At 45.0% G+C, this 12,794-nt stretch overlaps 1 protein-coding gene across 4 annotated transcripts in view; it reads right to left on the reverse strand.

The window, feature by feature from the left end:
• The window catches only part of TFAP2D (transcription factor AP-2 delta), a 49,138-nt gene extending 43,808 nt beyond the window's left edge, over positions 1-5,330 (reverse strand). Inside the window, exons 1-3 of one of the 4 annotated variants that reach the window (XM_058020785.1) lie at positions 5,282-5,330; positions 3,805-4,302; positions 214-274 (exon numbers count right to left, since the gene is read on the reverse strand). In XM_058020785.1, coding sequence (XP_057876768.1) covers positions 214-274; positions 3,805-4,302; positions 5,282-5,320 — 598 coding nt within the window. In that variant the 5' untranslated portion in view covers positions 5,321-5,330. Of the gene's footprint in view, positions 1-213; positions 275-3,804; positions 4,435-4,462; positions 4,705-4,731; positions 4,797-5,281 lie in introns of those variants that run through there. The other 3 variants (XM_058020786.1, XM_058020788.1, XM_058020784.1) reach the window with 3 other exon arrangements.
• Between the last annotated feature and the right edge of the window lie 7,464 nt (positions 5,331-12,794).

The raw sequence follows: 12,794 nt of genomic DNA on the forward strand, positions 1-12,794 counted from the left end.
CCGAGGAGCAGATCGTTTGTAAAGTGCAAATGGACTGTGAAATGCGAAGTGCTCTAAGCCAGTTTGAAATTACTTCTGACAAACGGCAAATTACCACTTTTTCGGCAGTAAATCCAAACTACGCCAAAAAGTGGGGGAGGGAAAGGCAGGGAGAGATGGAAAGGGATGTGTGTTTACAAAAACTGATAGACGCAAGTATTTGTAACCTCTTACCTCTTCTTATCACACCTCCTTGACCGTTGAGTACAAGTCCACACTGGGCCTCCACTGAGCTCTTAAGTAATGAGGGGAAAACAAGGAAAGAAAGGAAAGAAAGAAATCAGACACAGAAACCCTCAGAGAGATCACACGGCTTTTGTTTTGTTACATGACTCGCCCAGGAACAATAGTTAAGGTGAACTGGAAAAACACAGTTACTCTCAGAGAACCCAAGTGAAATCCCCCCTCCATCCTGCCATCTGCCCCTACCCCACCAAACGCAGAAAAATTTTCCTTTCATTGCCGTTTAAACACGAATTTATTCCGAACTGGCAACTTAGACAGTTGGGCAGTTACTTAGCAGGAAACACAGACAAACAAGTACTTTTGAGACAAGTGCATTCCCGCTCGACAGTTGCACTCACAAAGCTAAAAATGTACTTTTCTGGTTTTGTATGTTTAGCGGTATATTTATATTCGGGCACAGCTAAACTCAGATGTGTTTTGGGACACGCATCCACCGACTTAGAAAGTGCGCACAGAAGTAGACAAAGAGCACAAACAACAGATGACCCATTGGGCTTTGCCGGCTCCAGAGTCGCGAGGGTGCTGTAACAATGCGTGTGTCCGCACATAGGTGGGGATGAATATGCATCTGTGTGCGCACACACACAGGCACCCATGTGTGAGCGAGGGGTGAAGAACCATCAAAAAACCTGCCTAGGGCTTCTGGTGCACGTCCGAAGAGATCTCACTTCTTTATTCTCCTGTTACAAGGCTGATTATTTGGGGATCTTCGCCCTCCTTAATAAATATTTTTATTGGAGTGATAAAAGACTTGAAAGGGTTGGGTTTTCTTTGGGTTTTTCCTTATGTTGGGGTTAAAAAAACACAACAAACCAAACCTAAATCTTTGCCCAGTGGAAATGTGTTAAAGACGCATTTTCCTCTACAAACAAACGAGGTATTGGACATGAAAGAGGCCTTTAAGGGTGTTAACCTATTCAACAGCCCGTGAAGAGTTAAGTAAATGCGGAGAGAGTCGGTGCATAATAAAAACCCCACTTTACAAAACAATCTTTACAGTCCTGGCTCTCTCCCCCACTTTCACCATATTGGCTCTGGCCCTGTAAGACCTTCCTTTTCAAGGCCCTTTTTTATTTTAAGTGTTCTGCCTTAAAGTGATTATGAAATCAATATGAAAAAAACTTGGCGACTGAGCATAAATTAAAGCGGTGATGGGAAAAGGTGTGACAGTTTTCTTTGTTGCCCATGGAAAATCTTTTTAGGGCACTGAAAGATGCCACTCCAGCTCCAAGACTGTTTGCATCTGTTAGGCTGACTTAAACCGCCCTCGAAACTATTGGACATTCACTTAAAATTCTGTGCAGGGAAAAGTATATTTACATTTGTTGCATTTGAAATGAGGCATATGCTGATGAACGTTTTAAAAAGAAAGACTAAGGAGAAAGGGTTAGACTGGTTAGACCACAATTTTTGGTTTAAAAGTATTTCTGTGCAGTCCTGTTTCTGCTCGCCACCAAAACGCTTCCCTCTACACCCGCAGTGATATTCGCCAGAGTCCAAATTTGTTCTGAATCACCCAAGTCCTAACGACAAATACTAATATTTTCAACTTCTCACATTCAGGCTTTTTGGTACCTCTGCACACTCCCTCTTGTGTTCGGAAAAAGCGGGAGGAGGAAAAAATAAAGAAGAGATTAAGTACAAAGACCTAAGCATTTTATTTGATAATAACTTGTGATCGAAAAATTAATATTTTCCAAAGGAAAGCTGTTGATTTTCTTCTTCGTTTAATAAATAAAAAGAGACTGTGCCTCTAGCAGCTTAACCAACTTTTTTTTTTTTTTTTTTTTTTTTTTTTTTTTTTTTTTTTTTTTTTAAGAAGGGAAACATGTTGTTTGGTCGGATGACATTGCATAAATGACCAGTTGAATGGCACTAAGTCGAAAATTGGATAAACTATGGTGCTTTTTTGCCCGGGACTTAGGCATTGTCTGCTGTCTTGCAAACGTTCCTAATCCCCTCTTTTGAAAAATACAAGGCTTTGTGCCTGCCAAAGAAAAAAAATTTGTACAGATACAAAAAAATCAGCAGCAGACGTGGTTATAAAAAGGAGTAAATAGGTTTTAGTTGGGGTTGAGCAGTGAATGGCAGATTTATTTTTTTTAGGGGGGTAACATAAGGAGATCGTTGTGAAAAATGTAAACAAAAAAAAAATGGCCAGAGAAGACAAAATTATATAGTGAATTTTTGCGGAGAAAACTAGGTTTAAATAACTAGGTTTTCTACATCTGACGTATAAAAGATAACATTATTTGTTTGTGGGTTTATTTTCCTCCTAGAAAAAAAAAATATTTGTTTTCCCTGATATATATTGTTTGGGTTATTTTTTCGTGCTTTGATGTGAAGGAAAGAAAATAAACCTTCTGCATTTTGCAAATTTCGAATTGATTTTTTTCCCCACAAGCCCTTGATCGCTACATGTTTTTGGGAAGTCCACCACGGGCAGCTTTGTGTGCCAGGGAGCGAGGTGTGGGGGAAAAGTGAGTACAGCCAATACGGTCCCGTTTGTCTCGCCCTGCTGATGGGGAAACCCTCAGTTCCTCAGCTCGTCGGGGGAAGGAAGGTTTGCTTTTGATTTGGGGCACATTTCGGAATGGAGGTTAGACACAGGATGACGTTCTTTTCAATTTTGGAAACCAATTTCATTTAAGCAACAGGCTTAGTTTGGCGGAAGTGAATTTTTAGCGCGTGGGAAAGGATTTCTGAGCGGATAAATCTGAGTTTCTGATACACAGAAATAAATTTTTTTAGATGGGTCCAGGTGCCGGTTAGGGTGGAGTGGATGAATGATTAGATAGACAGACAGATGAATTTAGCTTTATCTGTTTTATCTCTCACCCTATTAACACCTAGATCGGATATAGCGAGGCATTTTTATCATTCTGACTTTTTTTCTGACGAACATTTTCTCCCGTTTATCCCTTTCCACCCTCATATCTCGGAAGGTTTGCCTTTGCAGGTCTGTCGGAAAGCAGATTTATTTCCTGCCCTGTTTTTTTTTCTCTTTTCCTACTCCCTGCCTTCCTTAAATCATTTGCCTGCTCTGTCGCTGCAAAGTGCTCCTTGCGCCGAAAGAGAGGAAAAGTTTAGGAAAAGCAAGGAAATGGGTTTGTTCTGGTTTGGTTTGGGTTCCGTGTGACTGGGTGAGGAAGTGTGACACGCACACTCACCCCGAGATCTCCGGGGGACCCCCACGGTCTCAGCCACCACAGACACACAACCCACGCTGCAAAGGCAGGCGCGAGGTTGTTTTTACTAAATTTATTTGTTTGGCAGAAGAAGACCACTTGTTTGGTTGGTTTTTTTTTCTTTTTTCTTTCCCCTTCCACATATTGTTTTTCTTGCTACTACTAATGTGGAAGGGACGGGCGCTGGACCGGGTTTGGGATGAATCTTCCCTCCTTTGTATGAGCTATTCCGAGCAGAGGAAAATGGGGGTGGGGGTGGGGGTGGTGGGGGGATCCAGGACAGGGGGAGGGGAGGGGAAGGCACCTCGAAAGGAGATCGCATGCTATTTACCTGCAAATCGTCTGCTCCCGAGGCTGCAAGCCCGAGGCTTGGTCCTGGCAGGAGTCTTTGATCTGGATGCATCCCATATTGGGATCCATGGCTCATAAGAGACAGGTCGTGGCGGCGGTAAGCATCTAAGCACCCCAGCTCTCTCCTCTGCTCGTCCAAGCAGGAGGACTTGAGTGCCCGCGCATTGTGCAGGTTGATAAAATCAGTGGGTTCTCCATGGTGGATCTGCTGGTAGTATTGCTGGGAGTGGTGGAGAGAGTTCAAGGAGTAAGCGTCGGGGTTGACTGCCGGGTGGCTGTGTTGGAACTCGTAGTGGAAGGACTGGTGGTGCAGTGGGGTGTACTGGTGGTTAGTGGAGAAGTACGGGGAGGCGAACTCGGTGCCCGTGGTAGAGTAAGTGAGAGGAGATGAGGAGGAATAGGCGACGGTCGAGTTGGCCACAGACTCCAGGCATCCAAGCTGCATCAAACGGTAACTGTTTGATCCGTCATGACGTATCTGAAAGGAAGAAGTGAAAAGAAGACCCCAAAACTGGAGGTTTGTCATTGAAAACCCCGGGTACCGTTCTTCCAAGCACGCTGTCCTGCATAGCTTCTCCCCCTGCAGAAGCGTCTAAGCCTGCGAGCGGCAACCCCAGCAACAAAAGATCCTTTCCTACCTTGGGCTGGTGCCATAAAGGTCTGTTCAAAAAATCATAAACAGCCCAGCCTGCCCTTAATACTGTCAAGCAAAAGGAATCCACGCACAGAAATAAAAACTAACTATCTATCTATCTATCTATCTATCTATCTATCTATCTATCCATCTATCTATCCATCTATTCATTCATCTATCCATCCATCCATCCATCTATCCATCCACCTCCTGATCACAGCTGTAATATCTGGGGCTGACACAAAAAAAAAGTCATCAAATAGAGGAAACTACCGAGAATACACACAAGTCCCGTCCCTATGTTGCAGCGTTACACATTGAGAAAGCTTTGCCGCCTGCTTGCCTTCCTTTCTTCCTTCCTTCCTTCCTTCCCTTCTTTTTTTTTTTTTTTGAACCCCTATTTTTCTTTTTAAAATAACGAATCAGATCCAAAATTCCCCCCCTCTTTTCCCTGCGTTTCGAAAGAAAGGAGAGTCCTGCTTTTTAGCGAGAACTCCCCATTCCTGGCGAGCTGGTGGTGATTTCTCTCCACTTCATTATATTATTAGGGGTATTATTCTGATTTTCGTTCTGGCAACGGTTTTAACGTGGTAATGAGTTGCCCTTGCTGGCGACAGATGTCATAACGAATTTTCTCTCTATACTTCTTTAAGTTATCTCTGAAGCCGGATTATAATTAAACGTAACGGTCCAATATGGATTTTAAAAAAATGGAAACAACCACACAGGCACATACACACACACACAGATGCACACACACATCCACACACACGCGCGCACTCTCTCTCACACACACACACACACACTCACACACACAAAATACCTCTGCATCGTGGACGAGACCTGGAAAGGTAGTTGACATTTTTTGGTTCTCCGAAAAAAAAAAAAAAAAAAAAAAAAAAGAAGAGGAAAAAACCCCCAACTCTGGATAAAACTCCCCTCTCCAAATTTAAGGAAAAAAAAAAAAAAAAAAAAAGGAAAAAATTGAAAAATCCAAAGTTCATGTATTTCCCCAATTTTTTTTAGAAAAAATCTCTACAGACAGAGAGAATTTGCAATGTATCTGCATAGATCAGATCTCTCGCTTTTCCATGCACCTCCTTAAAAACCTGTAGGAACAAAATTTTCCCTCTGCACAAAAGCTGCTCCCTGGATCAGATTTTGTACTTGCTGGGTATTTCTTTGGCTGATGTCGTAGGTCCCTTGGTAATATAGAAGTTTTGAAAATTAAGCATCAGCACTGAGAACTGGGAGGACAATAGATAGAGGAGCTTCATCCCAGGAGACAAGGAATAAATATTGTATCTTCGCCTAATAAGGAACTGTAGGTTCTTTCAACATTTTTATACAATTTTTCCTCCACTCTTTAGAATGCTTTTTCTTACCCAGGCTAATATGGGAACTAATCTGATCGAAGGGGGTATTTTGTGTACATTTTATTGGGAAGACATAAAGCTAATATATACAAATATATATTATTAAACCATCCTTTTCAATAGGTAAGTGCTCCTTCCTGTTGATTATACTGTTTCTAAATACTGACCAGAATCTAAGATTGCACATTTGTATGTGTGTCTGTTTAAGTGTATTTTTTTTTCCTAAATGAAAACTATGTGGTTTGTTTTGGTTTGGGTTTGTATTTTTTTTTTTACCCTTTCATTTACATCGAATTTAAGTCCACCCCACACTCCAACCTGCTTTTAAAGCTGCCTAATATGTTATCTTACAGGCTTCTTTAAATAGCATTTTCAAACATAAAACTAGGGTGAGACCACAAAGTATCACTGCAGTGACATATGATATTATGGAATTATACATAAAATACATATAGATCTACGGAATTACATCTGTAACAGGCGAAAGAAAAACAGGGACAGGGGACGTAAGAGCTAAAGACCACTGATAGCTGGCTCGACATTTCCAAGTGCCGATATATTTTGGAAATGGGAACGCACGGAGGCTGCGTAGCCCTGGGTGGCAAAGCTGAAGGGGGTACGTGATTTATTTATTTAGTGACACCGGTCCGAGGAGCCGCCACGCTCGGGGAGTGAGTCCTGCGTGCCTGCTCGGCGCCCCCTGCTCCTGTGGCCCCAGGTAGCGGCTCCGCAGCCCCGCAGTGATGCGGGCTCCGCCCGGGGAGCGCCGGGGGCGCCGCCCGCTGCCGGGCGCGCTCGGGGTGCCAGGGGGGGCTCACACACCCTCCGCCAAGATGCCAGCCCAAATGGCATTTCCCGACGGGGAGGCTCTGCTGATGGCTAGCTTCCACCCGAGATAAGCCCGGAGATAGGAGAGGGTGTAACTTGCTTTTAATTGCCATTTAATTTGGGTCGCGTTTAAGCGTTTAAGCTGCGAAGGTGTCTTAATAATAAGCCGGAGGCAAAGAGGCATGTGGCTCCCTGCCTTGCTCTTTCCTCTTTATTTATTTATTTTATTTTTTTTTTTTAAGGTCCAGGTTTTGGGAGGGTTTATTGGTATCTGTTCATGCAGGCTAACAGGAGCTGTCACTCAGACCTCTTTTCTTCCTACAAATGGACAAAGGCACACGACTGGAATGGAAATGCATTGTCTGAGATGGGAAAGTGCGGGTATCCCGGCGGGCGGGGGGGGGGGGCAGCGGGAACACATCACACCTCTCCAGAGCACCAGAGCAATGCTGGGGAGAGGGGCTCCAGCCGAGCCCCCCGCCCCGCCCGGCCCAGGGGGAAAGGAGGGAAGGAAGGAGAGAAGGAAGGAGAGAAGGAAGGAAGGAAGGAAGGAAGGAAGGAAGGAAGGAAGGAAGGAAGGAAGGAAGGAAGGAAGGAAGGAAGGAAGGAAGGAAGGAAGGAAGGAAGGAAGGAAGGAAGGAAGGAAGGAAGGAAGGAAGGAAGGAAGGAAGGAAGGAAGGAAGGAAGGAAGGAAGGAAGGAAGGAAGGAAGGAAGGAAGGAAGGAAGGAAGGAAGGAAGGAAGGAAGGAAGGAAGGAAGGAAGGAAGGAAGGAAGGAAGGAAGGAAGGAAGGAAGGAAGGAAGGAAGGAAGGAAGGAAGGAAGGAAGGAAGGAAGGAAGGAAGGAAGGAAGGAAGGAAGGAAGGAATTGCTTTTTTCCTCTCATTTGCTTCTCCTACAGTTCTAATACTGCTAATGGAACACAAATATTTCTCCCCAATATATAAATGAAAAAAAATCAAGAATTTTCTCCAAGTTCAGATTTTGTTTGATCTTTTCAAGATTTTGATACTTGAGAGAATTGAAAAAAGCCACAGGACAAACCCCACCCTACTGATGTTAACCAACTTTGCCCTTTCCAACACCTCTTTGGAGCGTGGAGAGCGCACTGGAATCAGCCACACCAGCCTTGAACAGGGAGGCTTAGACCTCACAAAAAAAGTTAACACACCTTGAACGCACCTTCCCGATGGAGGGAGAGGCAGGGGAGACATTCCTTCCCTTCAAGAAGGAAGACAAACATCCTCCCAAACACTCATGGCAGAGCGCTCCGCACCTCTGTCGACTTTGGTTATTTGCACTGTGCCACTTCAGTCCCGTCTATGTGGTTTGGTTTTGTTCTGAGAAGGGATGAGAAGAGGTTTTCCTCCACCTGGCCAGGCAAGCCCGGCTCAGCGCATGAGCGGGGCACAGACGGCACAGAGGGGACGGGGACAGGACGGTGTGACGGCGGCAGGGGCGGCGCGGAGCGCATCGAGCCCGCTCCTGCCCCCATCCCCGAGCCGTGACCGGGGGCGCTCCCCATCACCCTCGCTCCCCAGCGAGTCACCCACGAGCCACTCGCTCCTTTACGCACTCATTTATTTTATTTTCGGGAAACCCCGGCTGTGAGAGAGCGATGTGGGTACAGATCCCCTTCCTTTCTGTGCCATGCGTGCCGCGGTGCGGGCATCGCCCCGCAGGACGCGCCTGGCGCAAGGGCCAGTGCCTTCCCAGCGCCTTCCCGGTGCCTTCCCAGCGCTCTGCCCGAGCTGCCAGGAGATGCCCCCGCTGCAGGAGATGGGTTTTGCCTGAGATCTTCCCCCGTCCCCACCCCTGTCCTCTCCGTGCTCCCTTCCCACGCACACGCAGCCCAGCCGAGTCCACGCCACGCTCCCCGCCAGCCCGGAGCCCAACTTCGTTTCAAACAACAACAAAGCCTCCAAAATGGTTTTGTTTGGAGGAAAGTTTATAAGAAACCCGGCTTGCCAGATGCACGTTACTGGTCAGTTCCATCTGTTAGCTTCGTTTACAGACCCTAGGAAAAAAAATCATATAGACCGTTTGCGCTTTTAACTCCCCCCAATCCAATTAATAACGCGAGTCAAACTGCAAAGCACTTATTAATTGCTCCCAAAGAAAAATCTTTCAGGAAAGTTAATTGGGAGCTTTCTGGTTTTCCAACCAGCGCTATGAACAGAGCAGACAGACTTTGCCTTGAGTTTCATTGTGGCTGAGCACGTTGTTTATCCCCTGCCTAAAGTTTGGTTCTGCTTCTGAGCTACAGATATTTTTTATATTATAATTTAAATTTTTTTTAAGGACTGTGGGAAAATCGGACTGAGCTGGGAAGGGTGGGGATTTCGAGGGGAAAAAAGCGCCAAACACACAAGAAAATTAAAAGTTTCTCTCTGGGATCTTCTCACTTCCCTTGATTCATTGAAGTGTGCAAAGTGTCTGGTGCTGCTGCGGAGACACAGTCTGGGCTCGACGTCTGGCTGCCGTAGGAGAGCAGCTCCCGAGACTCACAGAACTCTCTCACCTCCTGCTTGTCTTACAGACGTTTCCCAGCATTTAGGAGCCTGAAATCACAATTTCCCTTAATTGCCCCATTCTGCTTTAGCTCCTGCGTTTTGCTGGTCATGCAGTAATAGTTAAATTTATTCTTAATTAAGAGCCTTCTTCTCCACTGAAAGTCACCAAAACTTGGTCTTGCTGGGCCTAAACTTCTGATGACTTTTACTGGAGTTTCTTGTGTCTGAATGAGACCAGAAAGCAGTTAAAGCATCACAGGGAGCTGGAGTCAACAGTGCTGGGATGTTCATCAGCCAGAAAGGGTTTTTTGCTGTCCATCCCTTTGTCCTCTACAGTTCCTAAAATTTGAGGGCTTGGAGCTTTGGGAATGCTCAGCTGACCCAAAAGAAAAGCAGCCCTGAGGTCACTTTTATTCATGCCTGGGTGCCGGCCATTGTTTGCAGACCTATTGCTGTTGACACTAGATTATCTCAGTAGATCAGAGCATGGCGCTGATAACACCAACGCTGACGGTTTGATCCCTGTAAGGGGCCATTCTTTGTCTTATCTCTTTTTCCTCTGCATTGAACTCCTCCCTCTTGTCTGGCAGAGGGGCTGAACTTGATCATGGCGCTCTCTGTGCTGAGCCTCACCACCCCATCTCCCTTCTCTGAACTTCACAGGAGGGGAAAGCCCTTGGACAGCCCAGACTGCTGCAGGTGGGAAGGAGGGAGCTGGTAACCCCCCTCCACACACACCCACAGATTTCACACCTGCATTTCCAAGCAAACCTGTCTGTGTTAGAGAGATGTGCTTTTTTTCCTGTTTCCCTTTAAGAACCATTATTTTTAGGACCCAAATTACATTATATTGCCTTTCCTCTGCCAAGAAGAATGATTTCATATTGGAGTTCACTGAGTGTAGCTATGGGCAATGGAAATGGGGAGTTTTGAAGTGGTTTTCTTCAAGTCTCAAGACAAAACACGTCCTGCAATAGATTTTTTCCCTGCCCTCTGGACACAGCTTACAAACCCACCACCATATTTCCTCCTCCTCCAAATTTCTATTCTGCACCACAACAACTGAAAGACAACATTTTGGGACTGAAAATGCATTGCAATCAATTGAAATGCTGTGAAGATATTAATAAAAAAATAAAGAGTATATCTGGTGTCTTCAGTCATTTCTTTGATGGCAGCAAGGTTTCCTGCTTGTGGAGGCTCTCATGAAGACTTGAGAGCAGCTGTATTTCAAGCCAGGTGTTACTCAGAACAAATGCAAAGGGAGAGGTGAGGTGGCTTCAAAGGTGCCAGTATTGATCAATATTGCCTGGTTGTAAACCAGACCATTGCTCATTTGCAGTGAATGTCATTCACACCATTCCATGCAAGGATCAGCAGGGCAGAATTTGTGGCCACTGGGTTGCAAGCTGACTTTCCAGGTATTTGGTGGCAATGCTAAGCGTGGTCCATTGACTGCCTGTCATTGAGAGACCCCTTTCCATTCATTTTACTCGTTCACTTCTCCCATCCTCATCTTCCTGAGTCTCTTTCTTCCCTGTTGTCTGCTGTCTGTTGCTATCCAAAAAGAGCTGTGAGGCCCTCAGTTCCTATTTCTTGTGCTAAGAGTCCTGATGATGTGACTTTTTAAATTCTGCTTCCAGCCCCCTCCCACAGAACCACAAGTTTATTTCTTTCACGGAGCTGGTCTTCACGCTTATCCTCTCCACTCATCTGACCTTGTAGTCATTGAATTTCTCCCTCTCTGGGTGTTTTCCCACAGCTCCCTGAGCTGCTGAGTCCCCATCCCATCTGTCTTTGCTCTCCAGCCAGACCCCAAGATAACAGCTCCTCTTGGCTTAGGCTCGTCGAGGTGTGGAGATCCTCCTGGGGACTCTGGGACTCTGCCTAGGGCCCCTTTTTGGAAGGCTCCTAGGGCTGTACCTGCTCCATAGAGGCCTCTCCACCTGGTCCTCCTTTCCAACAGCCTCTGGTGTATCCTGGTCTTACACACACTCCTGCTTTAAGGCATTTATTTTGTCACCACTGTTTTGTTACCAAGCTGTCTACCCACCTTCCCTCCTTCCTCCAGGCACCTGCACCAGGAAAAACAGGCTGCCTCCACTCTTCCCCCTTTTGGGATTTCCCCCCTTTCAATCTTCACACAACACTGGTTTTGCCAGTGCCTTTTACTGCCACGTTCCTAATTTCTTTCAGCATCTCTCCTGCATCCCTTAGGGGGGTAACATGCCGACTGTCTGTGGCAGCTGTCCTCGCTCCAGTTCTGCAAATACCGAGACAAAGAAAAGCCTCCCTTCCTCCTTCCAGCTTTCCCTTGAATGCAAACACTACTTCTTCTGTCAAGTGCTCTTGCCATCCCTTAGAAGAAGTTTTTATTTCCCAGTGACCTCTTCTGTACTTGAAGAATATCCTATTACTTTATTTATCTTGCTCTCTTGTGCAGTTCTCTCATTCCACAATCTGGCTGCTCTCCCATCTCTTAGACTTGCTCTCCTTCCTCAGGTAATCCTCTCAGACCTCTTTTCTTTTTACCTGATCCATCTCACTCCTGTAGGTCACCTTTTTACCCTCAAATCCCTTTCTGATTCTGTGGCTATCTGAAGGTATTTGCAGCTGTGAGAAACAGAATCACAATAATTTTGGAGAATCCTCAAACAATCTCTTTTTTCCCCCTGGCATCTAATTCCTCATATCCTGTGTGGTTTGCTGTTCTGAAAAGAGAGGTTTGGTTATAATTACAAACATAACTAGGCTCTAATTCCTCTTCTCTGTGACATCCTTGCCTTCATGCACAATAGTAGCTCATCAGCCAATTCCCCTTTGCTTATAAGCAATTGAGGATTTTAAATATTGGCAAAGGAAGAGTTCACAGATATCCTACTGACATTTTGTGCCCTCAAGTTTATAACAAGGAAGAAGCCAGAAATTGTCCTTTAAAGAATCTTTCTTTATTATAGTGTTTTTTTTTTTTCAAGTTGTGATCATGAGTTTCTTTGCTCTGACCATCCTTTCTGCTTCACTGAGGATTTCTCCAGAATTATTGTTGTTGTAAGTTATTTCCACTATTAATACCACTCTGGGAAAATGTTAAAAAGAAACACAGACACAACCATCTCTGTTAATGGAATGGGATGAGGATAGAAATTTAACTGTAGAGCAAAATGAAACCTGATTCTAGGAAACCACATAATGGTGAAAAGCCCCAAAATGTGACTTGAAAATTATCAGGAGTCTTCACTCAAATTCTTGCTCCACTTCTTGAAGAACTGGAATAGGTTGCCCAGAGAAGATGTGGATCCCTCATCCCTGGAAGTGTCCAAGTCCAGGTTGGATGGGGTTTGGAGTAACCTGGGACAGTGGATGGTGTCCCTGTGAATTGCAGGTAGTTGGAGCAAGGTGATCTTTAAGGTCCCTTCCAACCCAAACCATTCTATAATATTGTGATATAAACATTTGAACCTTGCCCTCTGAACCTAATAATTCATGTAAAACCTTGTGGGTTTCAACAGGGATATTCCTCAGGACAAGAGTGAAATAGTGGAAAAATGTAGATTTTGGAAAACCATTTTCCATCATTTTCACTTAGTTTTTCAAACTGAAGTCCATATTTTGTTTAAAAAC

The sequence above is a fragment of the Melospiza georgiana genome, chromosome 3 (genome assembly GCF_028018845.1).
Source record: "Melospiza georgiana isolate bMelGeo1 chromosome 3, bMelGeo1.pri, whole genome shotgun sequence".
Classification (NCBI taxonomy): domain Eukaryota; kingdom Metazoa; phylum Chordata; class Aves; order Passeriformes; family Passerellidae; genus Melospiza; species Melospiza georgiana.